We start from the raw sequence: 26721 nt of genomic DNA on the forward strand, positions 1-26721 counted from the left end.
CCCCTCTGTTTACTACATACACTGGTTGACTATACCATAAATAACAATAAATCCACTGATTGCCGTTGGTCAAATGCACTTGATAGCCTTGATAGCCTCGATAGCCTCCAATATCCAAAGATATACCCTTGTATCATTCGCCGAACATCGCATCACCTTAATGGCCCTAGGAGGAGGCACTTGATTAGGAAGAGAGAAAAATATATTTGATCATGTCGTTCCTCTTTCGCAGTCTCGAGAACACTTCTAGCACTTCATCTCATTCTCATTCCTCTAACAAAATGGCGACGAATCCAGGGAAGATTTGTACACCCGAAGAAGCTGGTATGTATATACTCTCTGTGCTATCAGATCAGTTCCACAACCCTGTTATGCGGCACCTTTCCCCTCCATTCACCCCCACTTCAAGAGATCCTATGACACTGATTTTATAATTTACCATGAATAGTGGCAAGAATTGCATATTTGTCCAGCGATGTCATCATTTCTGTACAGCCTGCTCATTCAATTGAGTCGGAGTTCTCTTCACATTTATACAGATATGCTGGAAGAAAGGATCTGAGTCTTGTTGCTGCAACTGAGAGTGGTGTTCCAGAGGTAAGTTATCCAGGTTAGATTCATCCAGCGTGAACTAAAGTATTAACGTGAGAATCATTTAGGTACAAACGATTCGACACAACAATGATCCTTTATTATCAGTGTTTACACCAATCCGCAATGGAAAACTGGTTACAGTCACTACAAGTTCCTCGATCCTCGTTTCCTCTGTACCCCACCTATACAGACTCGCCAACTTCCCAGTAGTCATTCACGTCTCATTACAACCCTCACAGTATCCAGATTACTCTTCGATAACTTCGATACGAAATTCTGGCTTCACATTTTTACAGTCCGAGACATTACAGGAGGCACAAGATATTGCTGTGACTGCACATGCTCTTGCTATTAAATCAGGGAAAGGTGTCATTCATTTCTTTGATTCCAGATCGGCAGCCAACGATGAGGATGTTGATTTCGAGGACCCCAATGTTGTCTCAAAGATCTTGAATATCGATTCCGTGAGAGTGTTTCAAAGTAGTAAGATTGGAGGTTCTAGCATATATGTCGATGATGGAAGAATTGCAACTATTTCCGAGAATGTTGCAACAGGCGTTACGTCCGGAGGGGAGAATAATACTGAGTCTGCTGTACCAGGGCAGACAACCACTGAAGTACCATCTAAAGCTTCATCAGTAGGATCCTCCAAATCTTCTTCAGTACGAGCAAGCAGTGTGGATAGCAGTGCTTCTTCCGCTACAACTGTCGATGGGCCAAATGCACGAGCTGTAAGCTCGGACGATATTTACAACTTTGTCTCTGGCATCTGGGATCAATTGAAGTTGATGGTTGGCAGAGAGTATACTCCTTTTCAATACACTGGCCCATCAAATGCTGAAAATGCCCTATTCATTTTTGGATCAGATGTTGGCTTATTTGGCCGGGCAATTGACGAAGGATCCGACGAAGTTTTTGCAAAAGCTGGTATTATTACTGCACGTTTGTATAGGCCATGGTTGGGCTCTAAATTAATCGAAGCTATCCCTAGATCCATTAAGAGAATCGCTGTTCTCGAGCAAATTAGAAGAAAGACAACAAAATGGGGACCTTTACTTTTGGATTTACTTACCACACTCAAATCGGGACCTGGAGGCGGTGTAGAAGTTATCGTTGGACACCAATTGGGATTTATTGAACCAGATACAGTACGACAAGCACTTCGTGGTGTTGTACAAAATTTAGTTTCCGAGAAGCCGGTTCAGAACTTGGAGGTTGGGAACCCCGATGGACCTAATGAATCTTCAAGCGGTCCTGCTTTGAGCCAACCAAACGTCGAGTCTGCTTATATGAAGATTTTGGACCAGGTCTTCGGTAAGAGACTTCACTTAGCAAATCAAATCGATTCTCAAAATGCTGGTATCTCGTCCACTCTTGCGTCGAATCCAGAATTTGGTTTTGGTTCTCTTTTAGCTAGAAAGGAGCATCGCCAAAGGTTTACCGAGGAAATCAAGGAGGCGGTCCAATCTAAAGAATTTATCACAGAAGCACCTAAATCATGGCTATCAAAATGGTCTGCAGGCGCCAGTGATGATTTAGCAGATGAAATCATTGCTCGCCTCGAAACAGATGGATCTGCGTTATCACGAAATTTGCTATCAAAGAAGGGATTATTCCGTAAGGAATCCCCTTGGCTAGTTGGCTCTGATGCTTGGGCGTACGACCTTGGAAACTCTGGTGTACACCATGTCATTGCATCCGGTGAAAATGTAAACATGCTCATCATCGACTCCACACCATACTCTGAGCGCTCAGCCGCTGATGCCGAAAGAAGAAAGAAGGACATTGGTCTTTATGCCATGAACTTTGGTAACGCTTACGTTGCATCTGTCGCTGTGTACAGTTCTTACACTCAAGTGCTACAAGCAATGATTGAGGCAGATCAGTTCAATGGTCCATCTGTCGTCGTTGCTTACCTTCCATACTTTAAAGAGAATGATTCTCCTCTCACAGTTCTCCAAGAGACTAAGAAGGCGGTAGACCTCGGCTACTGGCCATTGTACAGATGGAACCCTGTCAATGAAGAAAAGGGCGAAGTCAACTTCTCTCTGGACTCAGAGCGAATCAAGAAGGAACTTAAGGACTTCTTGGCTCGTGATAATCACCTCACTCAGTTGATGAAGAAACATCCCCAATTCTCATCCAATCTTTCCGAAGACTACGGTACAGAAGTTCGTGCTTTACAAAAGAGAAAAGCCAAGGATGCATACAATGAGCTTCTTGAGGGTATGCTCGGTGCACCCCTGACTATTCTCTTTGCTTCGGACAATGGCAATGCTGAATCTCTGTCAAAGAGATTGGGTAACAGAGGTAAAGCCCGTGGCTTGAAGACAATCGTCATGGCTATGGAGGATTATCCCATCGAAGATCTTCCCACTGAAGAAAACATTGTCTTCTTGACGAGTACTGCTGGCCAAGGAGAATTCCCACAAAATGGACATGCTTTCTGGGAAGCCATCAAAGATAACACCGATTTGGATCTCACATCAGTCAATTACTCTGTATTCGCTCTCGGAGATAGCCACTACTGGCCTCGCAAAGAAGACAAACACTACTACAACAAGCCAGGAAAGGACCTCGATCGTGTCTTGGCAAATCTCGGTGGAAAGCGTCTTGCTGATGTTGGACTGGGTGATGATCAGGATCCAGATGGATACCAAACTGGTTATCAAAACTGGGAACCTATCATTTGGCAATCTCTCGGAGTCGACAAAGTTGAGGGTCTTGAGCCTGAAGCTCCACCGATTACTAACGAGGACATTAAAATCGAGTCCAACTACCTTCGTGGTACCATTGAAGAAGGATTGAAGGATCTGTCAACTATGGCCATTTCTGCCGCTGATCAACAATTAACCAAGTTCCACGGTACATATATGCAAGATGACCGTGATCTTCGGGATGAACGTAAGGCACAGGGTCTCGAGCCTGCCTATTCTTTCATGATTCGTTGTAGATTGGCTGGTGGTGTTGCCACTCCAAAGCAATGGATTCAAATGGACGATGTCAGCAACGAATTCGGAAATGAGACCATGAAACTTACCACCCGTCAAACCTTCCAATTCCACGGTGTCATTAAGACCAAGCTCAAGGGAGCGATGCGCGGTATTAACAAATCTTTGATGACCACCATCGCTGCATGTGGTGATGTCAATCGTAACGTCATGTGCAGTAGTTTGCCAACTGGTTCAAAATACCATAAGCAAGTTCATGCCATTTCTAAGAAAATTTCTGATCATCTTTTGCCATCTACAACTGCTTATCACGAAATTTGGATCAAGGATGAAGATGAGAAGAAGGTCCAAGTAGCTGGCGAAGCTGTTCAAGACTATGAACCTCTCTATGGCCCTACCTATTTGCCAAGAAAGTTTAAGATTACTATTGCCATCCCACCACACAACGATACTGATGTATATGCTCACGATGTTGGTCTCATTGCAATCAAGGGTGAAGATGGAAACTTGGCAGGATTCAATCTTCTTGTCGGTGGTGGTATGGGTGTTACACATAACAACAAGAAAACATATCCTCGAACCGGAAGCAACCTTGGATATGTTTCCAAGGAACAAGCTCACATCGCTTGTGAAAAGGTTATGCTCGTTCAGCGTGATCACGGTGATCGTAAGAACCGAAAACATGCTCGTCTCAAGTACACTGTCGATGATATGGGTGTCGATGTTTTCAAGGGCAAGGTCGAAGAATTATGGGGTCAAAAATTCGAGAAGGCTAAGCCATTCAAATTCCAGAGCAACATCGACACATTCGGCTGGGTCAAGGACGAGACTGGATTGAACCACTTCACTCTATTCATCGAAAACGGTCGTATTGAAGATACTGCCGACTTCCCAATGAAGACTGGTCTTCGAGAAGTTGCCAAGGTTCACAAGGGTGAATTCCGATTGACTGGTAACCAACATCTAATCCTCAGCAACGTTGCCGATGAAGACCTCCCAACGATGAAAGAGATGTTAGCTAAGTACAAGCTTGATAATGTTTCTTTCTCCGGAATGCGTCTTTCTTCCTCCGCATGTGTCGCTTTCCCAACATGTGGTCTTGCCATGGCTGAGTCCGAACGTTATCTCCCACAGCTCATTACTAAACTCGAAGGCGTCATTGAAGAAAATGGCATGCGTCAAGATTCTATCGTTATGCGTATGACAGGATGTCCTAACGGATGCGCTAGACCCTGGTTAGCCGAAGTTGCTTTCGTGGGTAAAGCCTATGGTGCATATAACATGTATCTTGGAGGTGGATATCATGGTCAACGTCTCAACAAACTCTATAGAAGCAGTATCAAAGAAGAGGAAATTTTGGAGATCATGAAACCATTGTTGAAGAGATACTCGTTGGAGAGAGAAGAAGGCGAGCACTTTGGAGATTTCTGCATCAGAATTGGTATGATCAAAGAGACGACTGAAGGAAAAACTTTCCATGATGATGTGAGTATTTCTGTTTTCTAATACATGACTGAGATTTATCCTAACATTCATACTAGGTTGCTGAGGAGGAATCTGACGAAGAATGAAGATATGATTGATTGAATGAATAGAATTCCAAGAGAATAGTCCTTTCTACACTACACGTGCGCATGGCGTTTCAACGGGTTAAAAATTACCAAATGATTTATGTTACTCTTATTTTCTTGTTCATATCTTCACAGATATGCTATGAATGATTTCAAACAAAGTTTGGCATTCAACTGCACATCCGATGGGGTTTGTTGGTTTTCTCAATCTTTACATATTTGAGTCACCGGCAGCAATGTCTTCTTAAATTCAAAATAAAATGTACATTACAAAATCCTGAAATAAATTTGACGTCTAAATTGTCTTTTCAGTACTTGATGATGCCGTCACAGTCGAGGACAAGCCAAAGTCAAGTAGTCGAACTTTGAGTGAATTTTACCATGGCTTGGAGATGTGCAATGACTGCAAAGATCGTTGAGGCATTTCATATGAAAGTCAAGTAAAGCTTGTTTCTAGCCAAGTAGGATGTAATTCATAATGGGATGGATTGGTGTTTTATTCAGGTGAGATGTTATCAGTTTTATCAATGAAGTGACCCTTTGATTTCCTATGGCGGGCTAAACCTGAAGCCGTTGAATTACTTAGGGACGACATTGATGAACTGAAGTTGGTATATTCATGGGTTCAAGCAGAAAGAAACGTCAAACAGATCTCTATATATCATCTGGTGTAATGTGAAGTCGTTTGCTATGGATACTAGGTTCTTCCTCGTGTCTGAAATGCATGTTGATACTAGAAACTGCGTTCTGTGGCTGGAAGATGTGAACTATAAGTTAATTACTGGATTTGGTAATGCTGGTATAAGTTGTACCACTTCCACGCAGCTCGGATTGTACGATGAAGTGGATTGGGTATGTTGTGCCAGTCTCTTCCAAAGTCTCCTTCACAAGCAGGTCCTTCATTGTTTCCTCAAGAACCTAATGCAAGATTGCCTATCTTCCAATCATCATAGTTCATTGGGCTCCCTTTAGCACGGGAAGCTCATGTTGTACCCAGATTAATGGATGAAACAGCGCTAGTGTTATTACTATTACACGACGGGGGAAGGAACTTGGTCGCACCTACCATTTTGTTATAACTTCTCATATCGAATTGGATCGCCTCAATTTGATGGATACATTGAATTTGAAGAAGAAGAAAAAAAGGGTAGGTTCGATGGAAGCTAAAAGTCTAGTTTTGTACTCTTCCACTAAAATCGGGGGTCCTTCTTTGCGAGGTTAAGTCTCTTTTTCCTACAACTACAAAAGTTTCTTTCTCGTCGACAACAATTTTCTTTTCCACAAGTCCTCATGTTCTTCCAATCCTTCAATTGCAATTCATGGTCTCGATACGCATGGTAAATCGTACATTCTCTGTCACACTATCTTGATAGTTCCCTGCCAAAATCTTCCTTTTACTTCATGGTCACCTTCCATTCGAAAACCCATTCAAAGTTTCTACAGCGATTATCTACTTCCTTTCACCACATTCACATGTCTAGTGTACTATAACAAATTATCAAGTCACATTCACAAACAATGGCTACACCCGCTGCACCGGCAGATCCTGCTGGTGACCCTCAGGTCAACGCCGAGAATGCTAATGCAATGGCATCTGCGTATGTTCAACCCCAGCATAAGAAATTTCACGATTCTTCAGTTACTTTTGAGGAATATCATTACTATGCCGGTCTCGCACGCGCAGAAGAGGATGCTAGTACTAATAATGATATTGGAGACACTACTTTGTTTTCTCTCATTGTTCCACCCAAGAATTTAAAGGGTCAACCCCCAGTCAATTCACCTGTGGCGGAGAAGTCGAATGAGGGAAATACTGAGAATGGAGCTGAAAAGACAGCTACTGAGAGAAATGTACATGATATGACCCCTGGTGATCGCTCAACGGTTACGAATGATGAGTGGACAAATGCTAGTAGGGCTTTGAGAACGGCTACTTGGTCTTCGGTGTTTTATCTGATTACCACAGATATCTTGGGTCCTTTTGGTGTTCCGTAAGTAATTTAATCGCTACGACTTTGATGAACAATCAGCTAATATCTTACTTGCTAGTTTTGCCTTAGGTACTCTAGGCTGGGGACCTGGTATCGCACTTTATACTGTGTTTGGAGGATTGGCTGTGTAGTAAGATATATTTGATATCTGTACTTGAACCACACACTAACAAATATTAGTGGTGGATTCCTTTTATACTACATGTTCCTCGGACTCGATTCCCATCAATATCCCTTAAGAACGTATGGAGATATAGCTTTTCGAGTTTATGGAGCACCTGTTCGACATGCAGTCAACATTCTTCAATCTATCCAACTCCTCTTCAATGTTGGTGTGATTGTTGTTGGCAATGGACAGGTTAGTATTTTCACCGCTTGATGGATTTTCTACCATTTCTTCAATCTTTCAATAATCTAACTCAATTATAGGCACTCTCTCAAGTCTCGAAGTTTAAACTATGTTACGCAATCTGCTGCCTTGTGTTCGCGCTTGCCGGATTTTTCCTTGGTCAAGTTCGCACTTTACAAAAATTTGGTTGGTTAGCCAATGCCGCCATCTGGATGAACGTTTTCATCATTTTGTGTTCGATGATTGTCATTTCACATAGTGCGCCAAATTACTTAGCTATAAATGCTGCTGCTGGAACTGCACTTGGTGGTGCACTCGTCACTCCAGATGATGCTGGTAACTTTCCACCCGTCACAACATTTGGCAATCTCCCTCCTTCAACAGCTGGCTTCACTGGTGCCGTGAATGGACTCATGCAAGCCGTTTATGCATATGGAGGAGCTATGTTATTTACAGAATTCATGTCGGAGATGCGCAAACCCCATGACTTTTGGAAGGGTATGATTTGTGCTCAAGCATTCATCTATATTCTGTACATGATCTACGGGTGCTTCATCTATGGCTATCAAGGTCAATATGCTGTCAATCCTTCCTTTCAAGGTGTATCCCCCTATGCGTGGCAAACTGCCAATAATGTCATTGCGTTCATGTCAGCTCTGATCGCAGCTGGCCTCTATGGTAATATTGGTATCAAGGTCCTATACAACAACATATTGATGGATTTCTTTGATGCACCACCTCTCAACTCACACAGAGGAAAATTACTTTGGATGAGTATTGTTCCATTTTATTGGTCAATCGCTTATATCGTTTCTGCTGCCATACCAAATTTCTTCGGTCTCTCGTCCCTTGTCGCAGCTTTCTGTATTCTACAGTTTACCTATACATTTCCGCCTATTCTCTACTTAGGCTACTGCATCCGAGTTGATGCTATGCTGGACACGGAAGGTTTCAATCCCGCCACCGGTCAAGTCACACTCACGGATACTGGATTTAAAAGAATCTTGCGCGGTTTCAGAAAGAGATTTATCTTAAACACCTGGAATATCATTTACTTCTGTGGTGCATTGCTGACGGCTGCTTTGGGTGCGTATAGTGCTATTGAGGCATTGATTGCAGCCTTTAAGGAGCCTAAAATTACGGCTTTTACGTGCATGAGCCCAGTGAATGCTGGATAGGGCAGTCAAGCAGAGAGAAATTTGATTGCTTTACAAGATTGAGAAATTTGAATGCCAAATTATGCGAGGGAATCATTTAATGTATGAGGTCGTTCAAAGGATGCGAAAATCAAGAGTCTGTCTAGCTAACTAGGAGATGTATCTTGGGGCAGTTTTGGTTCGCTGTGTAACTATGGGTGAGGTGGATTGCTAATCATGTATGAGTAATATGTTTCATATTGCTAGCCAAGCGCGGAAGGAATTCCAAAGGAATGTCTATATATACTTGACAGGTAATTTATTTGCTTAAATATACAATACCAAAGGGAAATGATGGGAGATTGATATCAACACACTTAAATCGAGATATTTTAGCTATACAAATAAGAAGATTTTGACGTACAACAACATGATTGATATGTGTGATAGATATTTTTGAAACTTGTAAGATAAAAAATCTGTAAATATAAATCATATAAATGAGTCTGCAATGTTGGTATACTGGTTGGTCATGGACAGGAAGAATGTAAAGTTTAAGAGTGTTTGAAATTGTGAGCAGCAGCTAAGAAGAAGTCTTTTCTTGCTGTGTGTAGGTAGATAGCAGTGTGATAGTTAGTAGTAGCAGAAGCAAAAGCAGTGATAATACGAATACCTAGTTTTTGAGATTCGAGCCTAGCTCCACTTGGTGAATTAATGATGTATGTGATATGCATGGTAATCTTTGGGAATATTGAAAATTCTTCCTATTATATGTTCTCTCTACTTTCTGGGGCGGGGGTCGTTTGGTGGGTGAAATCAATGATGAAGGACGTCTATCATGACATATCGAGTAGAGTGATTGCGAAATAGATTTATGAATCTATTTCTCTGGGCACTCACGCCTCCCCAGCAGCCACCTCCTTATGACCCTTGATCAACCCCTCCCTCCTCGCCTCCTCATCCACAATAAACGGAATCTCCTCTTGCAAAGTCCTGCCGGTGGGGTTCCACCCCAAATACTTCCTCGCTCTCTTCGCAAACCCCTTCGAATTCAATCCCCAAGACACTGCTTCGAATCCCGCCAGTTTCTTCGCTTCATCCACATCCATGGCCGCTACTTCTTTCGTTTTAATCAGCCCTTTGGCGAATGCGTCGGCGCCGACCTGGGCGGAAATTTCGCCCCAGACGTGGTGACCGTTTTCGGCGAGGAAATAACCTTTTTCGTTCCAGATTTCTACATCTTCGGAGGATTGCGAGTCTGGGACCGCGCGCTCGACAAGCAGGAGGAAGAGAGTGCTGAGATCGTGCACGTGCACGTTATCCCACTCCGTGAGACCTTTGCCTAGTTGGGGAGCTTGACCTTTTTGCAGGGTGATGCGCACGAGATTGTAGACTTGTCGGCTGCGTTGATTTCCGGGGCCGCGGCCGAGACCGTAGATGGTGGGGGGACAGACGATGGCGGTTTTGAGGGAGGGGGAACCGGCGGCCAGGACGAGCTTGTCGATGTCCCGATGGAAGGCTGAGTCCGGAAGGGAGGTGAGTTGAGAAACGCCGGTGAGGTCGTCGTAGGGGGGTTGAGAGGGGGCTTCGCCGTATGTGTGGGTTGACATGTCTTTCCAGCAGAGGATGCCCGTGCCTGAGAGGTGGATCCAGTAGCCTGGGTTGGAGGGCGTGTGGCCGCGGGCGAGACCGGTGGCGATGGCTTTTGCGGCGATTTCGTGGTCGGAGGAGTCGGCTGTGTCTGTTTGGGTGGGGGTTTGTTAGTGGGGTCTTGGGGGATTGGTTTTTGGAGATGGGATAGGATAGGATGAAATGGAAGTTTGGTTCTATGTCAGATAGAATGAGATAGGATTGGGTTCCTGTTTCATATCATATCATATACAATAGAATATCATAAGACAGAATAGAAGTCCCAAGAGCAAAAACCAAACCGAAAAAACATACGTAAAACAACATCCGCCTTTGCAGCTTCCTCTTCAATAATGGCCGCATCTTCCAAAGTACCATATACTAAATGAACTTTTGGAAAGACGGCGGCGACAGGAGCGCCTCGATCAGAGTTGCGGACCAGAGCTGTGTATTCCCAGTCGGGGTGGGCGTTGTAGAGTGTGTAGAGGGCATCGCCTCCAGTGTAGCCTGTGGCTCCTGTGCTTTTGAGGGAGTGAGTTTGGGGGTTTGTTGGTGGTGGTTGTAGTTGTGGTTGTTATGAGAGGGGAGAGAGGGGAGAGAGGGGAGAGAGGGGAGATGGGATAGGTAACTTACATGAATATTTTGGGCGCCATTGTGTTTGTATTGTAGAATCTTCGTGGTATTATTGTATTGGAATTATAAATAGAAGTTATGATTTGCTTGATTGATGTCAATATAAGAAATCCAACAGAGTAAAAATACCTCAAGAGTAATGGGGAATGTATAAATGTTAAGCTCTTCCCATCACATCATTGGATATATATGGGGAAGTAATGACGTAAGATATTTTGATATTTATAAGCAGGCAATAGAGGGGTAAATATTGATATTCTCCATGTTTTCAATGTTTTCAATGTTTTCTTCTCTTAAGACTTTAGCCATCGATTTTCATTACCTATTCAAGTACGAGGTATGAAATGTGAGTGTGTATTAGGTGTGGTTGATAGGACTACTACCGCTTTATGTGTAACCTCAAGAGAGGTTTTGGCTCCCCTTCTGAATGTCTTTTTATGCATTATGACTATTAACCGTTATTGAATGTTTTCATCAATCTTGTTCAAGAAACAATGTCATTGATTCGTTTTGATCATGGTATACCTCCTAGGTACACACACACCTACCTACCTACCTACCTACCTACCTACCTACCTACATACCTAGGTATACTTTGCCTGCGCTTATTTGCTTGCTTTGATTCATTATGCCAATGTAATCCTACACTCGTAGATTACCAATTGTGGTATATTGTAGGATTTTCACTTGAGATCCTCCAGATGTGTAAAGATACCCGTGGACTGTTTAGATACAGTAGATATCTCACGTACCTCGAAATAAGTCACGGTATTGCTCAGATTAATACCTCCAGTATCTTACATCAACTAGAGGTACTGTTTAGATAGATATCCCGAGTGCCTCCAAGTACCTAAATAAAGATACTGTTTAAATACCTAGTAGATACCTCAAATGCCCAGGTAGCTACCTAGCTCGTATATATGTAATCTTACTTTCCCATACTAGGGACCTCTCTTCGATCTTCAACAGGTACGTACCTGTCAGCATGTTCTTGGTACCTATATATGTATGTATGATACATGGATCGGCTATACTCTCTGCTCTTTGGATTTTCGGATGAGGAAACACAGTCCGTTAATGGTACCATTTATCTTCATTCACACAAGGCCACTGGAGAGTAAAGGTCAATATAAAAGGCCAATATAATCCTTACTCGAATCCACAAAATCCTCAATTACCCCAGTTACTGGGTATGGTGTAATTGACCTTGATATTTGGTTCGGGGGTGAGGGGGATGAGTAGGACTCCTGTAGGACGATGAAGAGTCACCAGCTTAGAGATCAGACTCAGAACTCGGAATTGAGAAATGAAATGGACTCTGAGGACTATTCGATATGGTACTTGGATATACGATGATAATCTAGGTAGGTAGACTGAATTAGAAGATAGTTTCTCAATTTATTATTAGTTAAACCAACACTTATGCAAGGTTACCTTTGATCAATGTCGTACTCCTAAAGGTTGTTTGACTGTTTACTGACCACGACAGAAATAAGAAGCGTACCAAACTTCACTTCCTCCCCTCCCTCCTTGGCAAATGGGCGGTGGGAACTTGGGAGGTGGCGAAGCTTGGATTTCTTCAACTAATAGGTAGTAATTAATGCGATAAGGTCTGGCTGTGAAGAAGGATCATTTTTCCTATACCGTTGGTTGGTGAACAATTCTTTGTATGATGGTTTCAGACCTTGGATTTGCTTCAAAACGCATCCCGATATTGAAATTGATTCGACAACACTCGAACGTTTGGTAGTTAAGTAGCCCAAACATCTACCTCGGTCCTCGGTATGTACAGAGTAATAAGTAATAAGAAATTATCTAGTACATCTACAAACCTATGATCTTTAAACACCATCTCCTTTCCTTTTCTACTCCATGACCAATCATTCGAATCACCATCACCATCACCATCACCATCACCAACTGATTCCTCCGCTGGATGATATCAATAGATCTTCGGGTCATCTCCACGGTCCGACTCGCTCGCACGATGAATCCAGACCAATCAACACAACTTCTTCGACACTAACCGACACTCCTACATCCTACATCCTACATACTAACCTCCTGTCAGGACAAGACTAACTTCACCAACCTATCAATCAACCACTACCGCCATCTATTATAAGATTGAACGTGAGCTAACATGACCTTATATAACTATCACCATCTGACAGCGAGTTATCCCAATGTCTATCTACCATGTTTCATCTTTTCAACCTCCCCTCTCCCTCCCCGCCCCCGGATAATGATCCTTATAATAATAAGTAAAGGATTCATAAATATGATTAACTTAAGCTTAAATTCTTCTTCATCTCTAGGTAAACATATTCCGTAACCATCACTAACAATTACCTCAAATGACTAAAATAACCAAAATAACCACACTTATTATTATAAGTTATTATTATTATACACTCATACTCATATAATCAACCATTCACCAATACCGAGATCCTCATTGCCAAGTGACTGATTCCCCGCCCTTCATCTATTAAACATTCACTCAAGTAAGTTACATAACGTACCTAATCTACCACATTCATAAATCTTTCCCTCAAAATGGGGGTATAATTATTATTATTACTCAATCTTCTTCTTCAGCAAATCTCTTTTCTTTCGACCTTTCCTTCTACTTTTTCTTCTTCGGTTTCTACCCTCTTCTTCTCCTTCAATACACATTGCCTAAAACAAACAAACAAACAAACATACATACATACACATATTTCATCATGCGTTTCAATCCCAGAGATGTTTTTGTTAACGGTACTATTACCGCAAATCTATTCGTTTCCTCATACATTGGTACCATCAGTACCTTACATTTATCCCAATCTTCAAATGGTTCATATTCGCTCAATACTTTGGCCGTCAACAATGTCACAAGAGATAATCCTTCGTGGTTGCATAAAGATCCCCAAAATGGCATCTTGTATTGTTTAAACGAAGGTTTAACTGTCAGTAATGGAAGTATCTCAAGCTTCACCATTGCTGAGAATGGTACTTTGACTTTATTGGGAAATAGTTTGACCATCAGTGGTCCTGTTAGTTCGGTTCTTTTCAATCAAGGAAAAGCCATGGCCGCTGCTCATTAGTAGGTATTGCGTTTACATCTACATTCAGATTGTTCTACAGTGGAGATCAATACATCATACTAACAAACAACAGCAATGGTGCCTCTCTCACCACCCACAATATCCAAGCAGATGGAACTCTCTCCCCCCTTCAAACCATCACCTTCACCATGCCCGGTCCGGGACCCGATCCCCTCAAGAGACAACTAACTCCGCATCCCCACGAAGCCCTCCTGGACCCAACCGAGAAATACATCATCGTCCCAGATCTCGGCGCCGATCTCGTCCGCGTCTTCTCCATCGATCCCGTTACCGCTCTTCTAACAGAACTCACTCCCTACAAGGCTCCTCCAGCTAGTGGTCCCCGTCATGGTGTCTTTCACGTGACGGATTGTGGTGATACTTACTTTTATCTGGTTTCGGAATTGGCGAATACGGTGTCGAGTTTTAAGGTGGCGTATGGAGAGGGCGCTCCGGGATTGACTTTTACCAATATTGATAGTCATGGTATTTATGGTGATGAGAAGACACCTGAGGGAGCGGCCGCTGCGGAATGTCTTTTGACTGTAAGTTTATTATTGTTAATTCTCCATCACATATCAATGACGGAGATAAAAATCACACATAAAAGATAGAATACACACTAACATGCTCAGCCCGACGGAAAACACATCCTCACCTCCTCCCGCAACGCTACCATTCTCTCCCTCCCCCAACCCCCCACTCACCCCCTAAACTCCACCGCTCTCCCCTCCGACACACTCCAAACCTGGAGTATCAACACCGCCTCCAATGGTACTTACGGCAGTCTCTCCTTCTCACAACTCTTTCCCTCAGGCGGCATCTACCCCCGTCAAATGTCGATGAATAAAGCTGGGACTCTTGTAGCGGTCGCGTTACAACAGAGCGCGAGAGTGGTAATTGTAAAGCGTGATGTGAAGACGGGATTGTTTGGGGATTTTGTGGCGGATGTGCAGGTGGGTGATTTTAAGGGGGTGGCGGGATTGGATGGTCAGGTTACGAGCGTGGTTTGGGATGAGGTGTAGGAGGTTTTTTAGGTTGGGTTATGGGTTTAGATGGGTGGGGAAGGGGGTAGGGGATTGAGGAGGGAGATGAGAGTTGGATGGCATTCATACTGGTTGTGAATGGAGTGAGCAGAGAAAGTTTAACTCTTTGATCTATGATATGATATCACATCATACTACCCATGAGCGACGAAACATCAACGAACACACGGGTACAGATATCCATCCATCCATCTATGTACACATACATACATATTTCAAATTAGATTAGACTAGATTAAATCAATCGTTGCATTTTTCAATAATTATACAGAGTACATTGGCTGTGCAGTTAACTTGAATTGATGTCCTGCTTTACTTATATCCTGAGATCTCTACTGTGTACCTTGCTCTACTCAACATCTTTACTTTAAATCGACCACTCTACTTTCGAACCACTCCTATTTTGGGCCACTCTTTTACACCAAAAATTGCTTTTTTAATCTATTAATATTTTTATTAATATATAATCTAATATAATAAAAATTTGAATATATATAATTTAAACTATTTTAAGCTTATTTTGAAAATTTAAAAATTTTAGGAATTTTTTATATTAAAATTTAAAGTTTTAAAATATTAATTTTTAAATTGTATAAAAATTATATATCTTTTTGAAACTTTTATAAAATCTTTAATAACTTTTTAATAATAATTATTAAAAGAAAATTATATATCTTTTTGAAAGTTTTGAATTTAAATTTATATAGAAATTTAAAAAAAATTAAAAAAATTAATAGATATAGAGATATAGTATATAATGAGTTTAAAATAGTATAAATAATTCCTATAATTTTAAGGGTATTTTTTTTAAGTATTTATTTATAGAAAATTTTCTTTTTTTCCTAAATCCTTCAAAATAAATATATTATAAATTTATAATAAAATTTTATAGTTTATTTTTAATAATTTTATTAAAAAGTTATTAAAGATTTTATAAAAGTTTCAAATTTATATATAATTCCTATACAAATTTAAAAATCGATATTTTAAAGCTTTAAATCTCAATACAAAAAATTCCTAAAAATCTGAAATTTTCAAGATAAACTAAAAATAATCTAAATTATATATATATAAATTTTCAATGAATTTTATCTATAAATAAGAAAATTAAAAATTCCATTTTTAGTAACATAACTTATGATGAACCAGGTGTTACGGAGGTACCCGCACCGCAACATGGATTATAAGATAAACCTAAGGCCTTGGTGTTGGAACCTACGAAAACAGCACTGTAGGGACAGTTGAATTAAAGGGTAACTAAAGATAGAGGTAACCAGATAAGTAATCAGTGATTAAAAGATAGGTACCTATCTTTTGTTGTTACCTACCCTACAGTGGGCACAGGGTAAGCAGCAGTCACAGGTCGGCTAGAGAGCACAGGTTAGATAAGCGGTGGCATCATTACCAGTCACGGGATGGACATCACGTGATCAGGAAACCGACTTGTCGAAATCGGCTTTACGGTAATCGACTTGTCGATTCATAAGGTACGAAGATCTATATAAGAAAATGGGTTTCATTATAATGTAGAGCTTCGTGCTCAAGAACAATCATTAGTTTCATTACTATAGTTACGAGAATTGCAACCAGTTACAACCTTATTGAATTCCTACTTGAAGTCTAGTCTAAACCACCTCGAGAGATCTCTAGACACTTCCACGTGACCCTAGAGGCAGCTCCCGTAACACCAGGTTATATGGGGAATCGGGTTACATTTAGCCCATCATTGACTTCAAACCCCAACAAATTTTGCTATATATATCAAATCACCTCTTACACCTTTTCAAATTGAAAAGAAGATATAGAATATTATTATTGTACTTCAATTGAAGGAATTTAAATCAATTAGAAAGGCTACAGAGTATTTTGAAGTTCCTAAATCAACTCTTATAGTTAGGGTTGCGGAAAGGAAATTATATATTTAATTCCATAAAATAACTCAAATTCTTTCAAATATAGAAGAAAATACTCTTATACAATAGATTTCATAATTTACTATTACTGAATTCCCTATTACACCTATATTAATGAAGAAAATAGTCAACAAAATTCATCTTCAATATATTCAGATTATATTATTTCGAATTCCTATTTTAATAGAAATTCCATTTATAGGCTATAAATGAATCTATAGATTCCAAAAACGATATTTAGAACTTAAAACATGTTACTCACATCAATTAAAATCTAATCAAACTAAAAAGGTAATACTAGAGAATATTCAAACTTGATTTGATATGTTTTGTACATATTTTATTAAATGAAAATATAAATTAAATGATATATATAATATAAACAAAACTGGATTTAAAGTTGAAAGTATTCAAAGTATATGTATTATAATTGATTTTACTCAAAAATTGAATTGAAAAGTTATAGTTAGTAAGCAAAAATAAATAACTATATTTGAATATATTAATATAACTAAAAAGGTTTTATCATCTATGATCATTTTCAAGGTTTAGAATATAAATTCTATAGGAATTCTAAAGGACATATCTTAAAACTAATAGTTCTTTACTAATACGAATAAATAAACCTTAAATAGTTATGGATTAGAATAATTAAAAAAAGTTTTCAAATTAGAATTCAAGAAAGTATTAGGTGATTGATTTTGACTTTTGATTATAAATAGTTATTTAAGTTATATTACAGGTAGTTTTATTACTTTTTATATAGAGAAGGATATCGATTTACTTATATTACCTCCTTATTACTCCCACTTACTTTAATTATTTGATATTGTAGTATATAAGCCAATAAAATGATATTATACTTTAAAGATCGATTAATATTTTTAAATTAATATAAAACGAATTTAAAGAGTTAAATAAATAGAACTCTTTCAAAATATTAGAGAAAAAGTATTGAATTCTTTTAATATTAAAGCTAGCTGGAGAGGAACTGATTTAATACCTTTTACCCCATGAAAAGTACTCGATTCATTATTATTTAACTCCTTTCAGTAATCTTCTATTCTATAAATAAAAACCTTTAATCAAGATCTAAACTTATCTATACTTAGAAACTTTTTTTCAAATAGAACAAAGCTAAGATAAACAAATTAGATCTTTAATAAAACTCTAGTAAATAATAATTCTCTTGTATCACCAATTTATTAATATACTAAGAAAATAATTAAACTTATAGAATCTCAAAATACTAAAATAGTCCTATTTCGGAAATAGTTCGTTAATATTTAGAAAGTAATTGAAACTTAAAAGAAGAAAATTAAAGATAAAAGAATTAAATTATAAGATCAATTTATCTTTAGTAATAAAAAAATACTAAAAATGATATATAAAATGAAAGAAAAATCTAAGAAGAAAAAGCTATGAGAACAATTATATAAACATTTAATTAAAGAATTAGAAGAAAAGATTGAAAAAAAAGAGCTAAAAAGTAATTTAAATAATTTAGAATTAAAATTGAATGAATATATAGTTCATAGAACAAAATCATATAAAGAGAATTGAATTTTGTAACCCAGTTTCCTATATAACCTGGTTCACTATAAGTTACATTATAAAAAGTGGCTCAAAAGAGAGGTGGCTCGAAAGTAGGGTACCCGACTTAGGTAATAAAACCATCTAGTACCTAGTATACACACACACACACACATCACCAATATGATCCTCCTCAAGCGAATACACATGCATGCATAAGTCTATAAGAAAGCAAACCAGGAGAAGAGAAGAAAAGAAACGAAATGAAGCAGAAGACTTTCGTACTTTCTTTGCCCAAAACCACCCCCCACCCCGAAAAAGAGGAAGAGGAGTGATATATTTCTTTCTGTAACCTAGGCAAATGAATACCTACTATACATGTACCCAAGTACACAAGTACCTACGTACCCACACAAACAAACAAACAAATTTCACCACCTTTTTTCACTCCAACCCACACAAAATAGAAAGTCAACTCCAATATCAATTATTCTAGAATCCAGAGCGAAACTTTCCTCCATTTTCCCATCGTTCCTCATAATGCTTTTAGAATACTCGAGCTAATCAGTACCCGTACTGTTTTAAGAAGACTTTCTGATCCCCCTCAAACTATCCTATCCTATCCTATAATACAAATCGAATCAACCGCCTGTCATCATTTCCAATTACCCCTCCCCTAGTAATCCCTCGGTAGACGAATCTACCAATTCATCAAATCTATTCAACAATTAGCCATCAATCATTCACTCCCACTATCTCAATCAAAACATACCTCTTCCGAAAAGTGTTCTCTTCGCCCAATCCATCGCCAACAAACACCTCGTTCTAAAGCTCACACTCTGTGCAAAATAGACACTTCTCCAAGCATATACTGCCCAGAGTCCTCCCGCAAAACTCCATCCGCCTCCAAGATCAAAGACGGCCGAATTACCTATATAAGCCAAACTACCCAAATGATGATATTCAAACGCTTTATAGACAGCCTCATCCAAATCTCCATCACGCATATCATTAACTCTCATTCCTGGTTCTGCTCTTGCCATTTTATTGAACTTGTGTCCTAGATATTGACCTTGTTGATGAGCTCTCTGGGCAGTAGCAGGGAGGGATGTAAGTTTACTATCGATTTGCATGAGGAGCGCTCTTAATTCGCCAAAATCGAGAGTACCGGATTGATCTTTATCGAATTCTTGAAAAAGTTTATCAACACGTTTGAGATGATCTGCAGCTTGAGGAAATCTCTTTCGGACTCTTTGTGCAACGTCTCGCCAGTCGCGGAATGTAAGTTGGACTTTCTCAGGATCTTGACCTTTTTCCCACGCGAGAGTTCGGAGGAAAGTAACCAAATGATCAGCAACGTTGTTTTGAACGGTTGCACAGTCACCAATTGCATAGACATCTCCTAATGGTGTACCATTTAGACGAAGATGTGTATCGGTTTCTAAAGCATGACGATTGGTCTGAGAGGAGCCAAGCGCTGCAGCGATTCTTTGGCAAAATTGGGTTTGAGAAACACCAGTAGACCAAAGACAAAATCCCATGGGCAATTCCTTGATGACCGATTCACCATTCTCTCCCTTTTGAGTAAAGAGAATTTTATCTGGTCTGACTTCCTGAACACGAGAATTGGTAAGGATATCCACCTGATCACGAGCGAATCTCTCCTCGGCGTATTTGGATACCGCTTCATCATAAGTATTCAGGATATGACCTCGACTCTGAATAACATGAACGGAGATCTCATTTCTGAGAATACGAGGAAAGTGTGCTGTAAGATCTTCATTTAAAAGATCGAACAATTCGGCAGCGAATTCTACTCCAGTAGGACCACCTCCACTAACAACGAAAGAAAGTAATCTCTTTCGTTCCTCGTCAGTTGTTGTTGGTAGACATGCGTATTCCAGATTGGTCAGAATCGAATTGCGAATCGTTTGAGCATCATCAATATCCTTCAAGAAATGACAATTTTCCAATCCCTTTACTCCGTGAGGATTTGTTGTTGATCCAACTCCAATAACCAATTTGTCATATGGTAGGTAGAATCGAACTTCTTTACCATCTGGACTTTTCCCAGCCAATTCTATCAACTTTTCCGAAAACTCAATGTCTTCTGCCGTAGCTCTTATGAAATGACCTTTCACTCTTGTAATAATCCGTCGAATCGGTTCCACCAAAGATCGAAATTCCAATGTGCCAACTGTTGCAGAAGGTAACATAGGTGTGAAGAGGAAGTAATTCGTAGGCGAAACCAAAGTGATATGATAATCATCTGGATTTAAAGTCTTCAACAACGCAACGCTTCCCCATCCACCTCCAAGAATGACCAATTTTGGCTTATCTTTCTGCTTTTGCATTTCTTCGGAATCATCATCGTCAATCTGAACTTCAGCAATGGGTAGATTCTTAGGACCTCCTAATCGTGGAGACAAAGCAAGCTCTGAGATTGAGATATCCGAGTATGATAAATCTTCACGATATGTCGTAGCATCATAGACGAAGAAACCAATAACGCCGAATCCCAAGACTATCAATGAACCTCCCAGCAAAGCTGCAGATCGATATAGAAAGTTTAAAGCTTTCGACTGTCGTTGTGGTAGAGGTTTACCGGATACGAATCGAACATTTCGTGTTATGGGAAGTTTGCCCCATTTCGATTGGGTTGTGAAAGCTGTTGGGGGTCTTTTTGAAGCCGTGGATAACTTTTGACCCGGCAGAGAACTAAAAGATAGTGCAGATCGACTGAGAGAAGAATATGGTGATCTGCGAAGTATTAAGGAATGATTGTTGCCAATTCTCCCAAGAGATGAGGCGGGTTGACGAAGGAGCATACTTGTGTATGTCATTAAACTTGCTGGTAACACTTTCTTTACTCAATTAATAACTGAAGCTCATAACTCAAATGAATACTAAGCAAGTAACGAATTAACAATTTGATATAGGAATTATTCTGGGTAGCTCAATTGAAGGTAAAAAGAAGGTATTCGTGTTAATGAATTTCTAGGTGTATGAAGCTTTTGCCAAGTTGTAGGGGAACGAGATTCTGGGCTTCTCTATTTCTCTGGCGAACTCACTTCAGTCCTCCCCACCATCACCCATCACCCATCACCCTCAGTCCGTCCGGCCCGTTCACGGAGTTCTCGGAGAATAGCCCCCACTAGATGCCGTAAAGATGGATGAATTTTTCTTGTTATACTTCGAGTGTAGAATGTGGAGATGGTAGTAGGTAAAGATGATTATGAAGGATCCAAAAGTGTTCTTTATTTTACTTCAAAGCGCTGCTTCAATTGAGAAGTATCTACGATAGGTAAATATTACTTCCATCAATGAATGAATGCATGAAATACACAATTTCGGAACAGCACAAAGTCTACAGGGAACATTATGTACATAGCAAGCTTTCAGGTGAACTTCATATTAATTGAATCCGATATCCGAATTCCTTATGTACTAATAGATAATGATTATTCCCATCGTTAAACGCCAATTGCATCCCACGACATTTGTGAAGGAGTTCTACCTGAAACAACTTCGAAAAGGGTATAATAATATTGGCAAGAACCCAAACGCCAAATATAACCAATTCAATGCCCCATCATGCCATCATCATTGCTTCATTCATTGTTTGTTGCGCATGGGATCCATCACCATGTATATTATCATGATCATCATTATCGAGACCCAGCTCGATGATAGGTGGTATCTCCTTTTTTGCAACCCGTGCAGTGTTCTCAGCCCAGACACGTAGGCGGACAAGATTTCTAATGGCCGCATCTCGACGTTTATTCTGAGATTGTAGTATAGCTTTGTTAACTTTATCTGCGACAGACCTTCGAAGGTCAGGGTGTATCAGAGTAGCTAGCTTTGGCTCCAGGTTATCAGGCGGAAAGACTAGTAGAGCCATTGTCCTTTCAAGGTCCTCTAAAAAGTCTGGATTGGTTGCAGCTCGAGGTGCAAGTTGATTCCTGGCGAAATTTATGACAGGAGCAACATCACTGCCGGAAGTCCGTATGAGCTCAACCAGTTGTAGTCGCAAGAGTGAGAAATGGAGGCCTGGATTATTTTCGAGAACCTTTTGATAATGTTAGAAATCATTCGATAATCAAATGAAGAAGAATGATGATTGGTTTGAAAGTTGCTCATACTGAGGACTGAAGTATGGTATTGTATCTCATCAACGACCCGAAGGCTATATGAGTGGTGCATGAACTTGTTTAATCATAGCAAGGAGAAGGGAAGAAAAACGGAATAGTACTAACCTGGGGATCCAACTCATTGACTGCATCGATAGCATCTTGTATGCTTCCCAGATGTATGAAATGCTGAATAGCTTGACGAGCTTTGACAAATTCTTCTGCTTGTTGTGGCTTGAGATTCGCTTCTTTAGAGAACCTTGCAGCTGCAGATGGATAACCTTCGGTGGTGAGATAATCTAATATCAAAGCATTGATGTCACTGTTTATGAATACAAATGTTAGCTCGGCTGCATATTATCAATTCATATCAGGCTGGCCGACAGCCAAATTGGTAAGAGTGGCAGTATATCAGGTAACAACTAATTTGTTCTCCGCATGCGTAATTTTTAGGAGAGATTCCCAGTTGATGATAGTCATCATATAAAGTTTGCCAATGATGGAGCTTCGATGAAGCACCGGGGTATGAAAGAGATATAATGCCTACCTTTTCATTGGCTTTACATTGTCGACACGCTTTTCAAATGCAGTATGTGAAAGTGGTCTCTCAAATGTATTAAGTCTTGAGGGTGTTGCGGTAGCTGTTGAAGAGGCCTATGGTTTGAATCAAGTCAGCTACTGATTGATATCTACAAAGCTATCAAGAGTATTTGTTACATACCATGCTTACAACACAGAAAATTATCTCTTGTCCATAAAAAGGTAGAAAACAATTGTAAGTGATCTTGAAGTGTCCAGCACTGGTACAATTAATATAAGTTTTTATTGGTGTGAATAATGAAAAGATGATGGTTGGTAAAAGAAAAAAAAAGAGGTTATTGGAAGAATGGAAAGGAAAGGAAAGCTTTGATTTGAGATTTAAAGCAGAAGTAGAAGCTTGCTCCAGAGTCTAAACCTTAATGGGCTAAGTTTCAGATGGCCTTACGTAAATATGCACGTGATCTATGAAAAAGACGACCGTAACCCCTCCTGCGCAAAAAGATGTAATGATTTAAGCGTACATAAGTAGAATTGCTTCTGTATATATTGTGCCGCCGTACTCAAATCGCTCACCTAGTCTTATATTCTTTTTCTCCTATTAACATGGATTGCTGAACTCTCCAGATACCTAGAACTACATAACATAATCAGCATTTTCCCCCACTTTCACAATGGCTATATGTGTGAAAGAACAAGCTCACTACTCTCCTCCATGGGCTGGAGTTAGTATCATAGGTATAGCTGGAAGTTCTGGATCGGGAAAATCTACTTTGTCTCATGCCATTATCTCTCAAATGAACTTGCCATGGGTTTGCATTCTCAGCATGGTAATTCTGTTTTCCCTCATTCCTATATCAATCAGCCCATTAATGATTGTGAAAAAAAAAAAGGATTCGTTTTATAAGTCTTTAGACGCGGAAGGATCACGAAAAGCGTTTTTAAATGAATATGACTTCGACTCACCGGATGCAATAGATTTCGATAGACTAGTCGAAATATTGCAAGACCTGAAAGCAGGGTAAGTGTTATCTACGATGCTACATCTGGAGAGGAGCGAATTCCATGTATTTCTACTGGATACATTGTCATATAATTAATTTTGTTGCTTAGAAAGAGAGCAGAGATCCCTATCTACTCATTTGCAAAGCATGCTCGAGAGAAGGAGACCACGTCAATTTATTCACCGCATGTACTCATATTGGAGGGGATTTTTGCATTATACGATCCTCGAGTTCTTGAATTGTTAGATATGAAGGTGATTGTCTTCTTCAGTTCAGCGAAGGAGTTGAATTTGGGAGGACTAACTTGTCTTAGGTGTTCTGTCAAGCAGATGGAGATACCTGTTTATCCCGGCGAAGTATGATTTCTCTATATTAAAAATGGATTTCAGGCAGCAAACAATAAGATCTGATTGCTTCTTTATGACTCAACTAATTTGAATTGCTAGTCCTGAGAGATGTCGCAGAAAGAGGTAGAGACATTGAAGGTGTTATAAAGCAATGGTTTGGATTCGTGAAGCCAAACTTTCAACGATATGTAGAGCCTCAGGGACAAGTTGCCGGTAAGATCTCACATGATGTACCACAAGATGAGCTTTAACGTTGATGTGCGGCTCCATCATGTTTCACGACAGACGCCTAATCCTTTGAACAGATATCATTGTGCCACGAGGTGTAGAAAATCGAGTTGCAATTAGTAAGTTCCATTTCCGTTTAATGCATCCTGCACTGTATTAATTTTGCGATAGATATGGTCGTACAATACATCCAACGAACATTAAAAGAAAAATCAATAGCCCACATTATGGCTTTGAAGAAATTGGGTTTGGGTGCTGAGGATGAGCCTCTATCTAAATCAGTTCTTCTTTTGGAGCAAACACCTCAATTCAAAGGCATGAATACCATCATCCAAGATATAGGAACTCCGGCAGAAGAATTTGTTTTTTACTTTGACCGGATTGCTACTTTACTCGTTGAGCAGTAAGTTATCATTTTATTTGTTTCATGGTATCGATTTTTTGGTATCATTTCTAACAAATCGTAGTGCTATGAACAATATATTCTTCACAGAAAAGATTGTTGAGACACCAATCGGTAACAAGTACCATGGTTTAATAGCTACGGGCGAAGTTAGTGCGGTTGTTGTCCTTCGGGCCGGAGGAGCTCTGGAGACTGGCTTAAAGCGGGTCATTCCAGATTGCAAAACTGGAAGACTACTGATTCAATCGAATATTCGAACGGGTGAACCCGAATTACATTTCTTAAAATTACCGGACAATATCAACAAACATGATAGTGTTTTGTTACTTGATCCACAAATGTCGAGTGGGGGAGCTGCACTTATGTCGGTTCAAATCCTTGTCGATCATGGAGTACCACCCGAGAAGATTGTATTTGTGACTTATACTGCAGGGAAAATGGGATTAAACCGACTTACAAAGGTCTTCCCTGAGGTTAAAGTTGTGGTATGCACGATAATTCAGGACTACGAGGAGAGGTGGATTGAAAAGAGGTATTTTGGATGTTGATCATGACGAGATGGTCAGTGATAGCTTGGTTTTGTGGTTAAATCAGCGACTCGCTAGTAAGTAGTATATAATATTCATCATAGGATCTTGATCCAAGACTTTAGTTCTGACCTTATGATTAGATGAACCAATGTTATGCTACTATCAACTCTTCTGCTACCAATAGTTCCAGGTACCAAGTAGACGTCGGTACTCGAACAAAGTTAATTTCCTAACGGTTTTCCATTCTGAGACTGGTATATAGTTCACCCCTTCTTGATATCTAACACCCCACAATATCAACTTGGGTGATAATTTGGAGTCGAGACAACCGATGAACGAAGAAAACAACTGGTAAATCACAACATGATTTTATGGATCGATTTCTCTTGCTTTCTGTTACATTCTACACTATACACTATGAATCATCATCCAGCCTTGGTACACCACCAAAACTTTCCTTTCCGTAAGATCTGGTTTAAAATGTGGCAATGGCTAGGATTCCATTATCACTATCTATTGTTCGAGCTCTAGTGTGAATGCTATGACACTGTTCATTTCCTTAAATCTCAATGCAGTTCCCGACTCTTTCCTCTCGTTTGCTTACTAGAAATATGGGGTTGTATTCAATCACCCAAACCATTGATACAAGTTGAAGTTGAGTGTTCGGTAGTGCGAGCCACATGTCAGCAGTCAAAAGCGTTGGAAAATTCAAATGCTTTTGAGTATTGAAAACATATTCAGTTATCGAGGTTATTGCAAAAGTTGAAACTATTTCAGTTATTAAAGTCATCCAAACATTGATATTATTTTCGAAAGTCATGTCAGATATCGGAATTGTTATAATTGTCGAATCCGTTTGAACCCATAACTGATAGGAATATTCTCTGAATACTAAAATTATGATGTGAAATTAGACGACACTACAGACCATTGGGAACGTGGAGTCGAGAAGATTGCTATGCTTTTGAGCTTTTGTTTGCTCACGCATAGTAAACAACAACCTTGATATCTAGATCCACCAAAGGTTAATTGACCAAATCACATATTAGTCTCTTGAATTTCTTCTTGGTATCTTATAATTGACGTATAGTGTGTCCTAGTTGA

At 39.7% G+C, this 26721-nt stretch overlaps 7 protein-coding genes across 7 annotated transcripts; 4 read left to right on the top strand and 3 right to left on the bottom strand.

Annotated features, from left to right (window-relative positions):
• Positions 1–212: 212 nt before the first annotated feature.
• On the top strand, positions 213–5467 carry EAF01_006472 (uncharacterized protein; the record flags this gene model as incomplete). The annotated part of the gene is made up of 4 exons (XM_038914726.1): positions 213–324; positions 449–597; positions 660–5030; positions 5087–5467. The coding sequence occupies 4 exons, from the start codon at positions 213–215 to the stop codon at positions 5114–5116; spliced, it is 4662 nt and encodes a 1553-aa protein (XP_038769681.1). The 3' UTR covers positions 5117–5467.
• Positions 5468–6634: 1167 nt separating this feature from the next.
• On the top strand, positions 6635–8634 carry EAF01_006473 (uncharacterized protein; the record flags this gene model as incomplete). Its single annotated transcript, XM_038914727.1, has 4 exons — positions 6635–7107; positions 7166–7237; positions 7288–7465; positions 7537–8634. 4 exons carry the CDS (start codon positions 6635–6637, stop codon positions 8632–8634), a joined length of 1821 nt encoding a protein of 606 aa, XP_038769682.1.
• An 854-nt stretch (positions 8635–9488) lies between these two features.
• Positions 9489–10874, bottom strand: EAF01_006474 (uncharacterized protein; the record flags this gene model as incomplete). The annotated part of the gene is made up of 3 exons (XM_038914728.1): positions 9489–10333; positions 10537–10742; positions 10855–10874. 3 exons carry the CDS (start codon positions 10872–10874, stop codon positions 9489–9491), a joined length of 1071 nt encoding a protein of 356 aa, XP_038769683.1.
• A 2709-nt stretch (positions 10875–13583) lies between these two features.
• On the top strand, positions 13584–14971 carry EAF01_006475 (uncharacterized protein; the record flags this gene model as incomplete). Its single annotated transcript, XM_038914729.1, has 3 exons — positions 13584–13945; positions 14020–14491; positions 14582–14971. 3 exons carry the CDS (start codon positions 13584–13586, stop codon positions 14969–14971), a joined length of 1224 nt encoding a protein of 407 aa, XP_038769684.1.
• A 3760-nt stretch (positions 14972–18731) lies between these two features.
• Positions 18732–21638, bottom strand: EAF01_006476 (uncharacterized protein). The gene is made up of 2 exons (XM_038914730.1): positions 19211–21638; positions 18732–19155 (listed from the first exon to the last, which is right to left on the bottom strand). The coding sequence occupies exons 1-2, from the start codon at positions 21279–21281 to the stop codon at positions 19139–19141; spliced, it is 2088 nt and encodes a 695-aa protein (XP_038769685.1). The 5' UTR covers positions 21282–21638; the 3' UTR covers positions 18732–19138.
• Positions 21639–22030: 392 nt separating this feature from the next.
• EAF01_006477 (uncharacterized protein) lies at positions 22031–23292 on the bottom strand (the record flags this gene model as incomplete). Its single annotated transcript, XM_038914731.1, has 4 exons — positions 22031–22507; positions 22695–22890; positions 23116–23222; positions 23290–23292. The coding sequence occupies 4 exons, from the start codon at positions 23290–23292 to the stop codon at positions 22031–22033; spliced, it is 783 nt and encodes a 260-aa protein (XP_038769686.1).
• A 352-nt stretch (positions 23293–23644) lies between these two features.
• On the top strand, positions 23645–26393 carry EAF01_006478 (uncharacterized protein). Its single transcript, XM_038914732.1, has 8 exons — positions 23645–24126; positions 24219–24363; positions 24423–24465; positions 24556–24669; positions 24762–24803; positions 24856–25087; positions 25152–25691; positions 25758–26393. Exons 1-7 carry the CDS (start codon positions 23780–23782, stop codon positions 25633–25635), a joined length of 1407 nt encoding a protein of 468 aa, XP_038769687.1. The 5' UTR covers positions 23645–23779; the 3' UTR covers positions 25636–25691; positions 25758–26393.
• Positions 26394–26721: the final 328 nt, after the last annotated feature.

Source organism: Botrytis porri, assembly GCF_014898465.1.
Source record: "Botrytis porri strain MUCL 3234 chromosome Unknown BPOR_008, whole genome shotgun sequence".
In the NCBI taxonomy this organism is placed as follows: Eukaryota; Fungi; Ascomycota; class Leotiomycetes; order Helotiales; family Sclerotiniaceae; genus Botrytis; species Botrytis porri.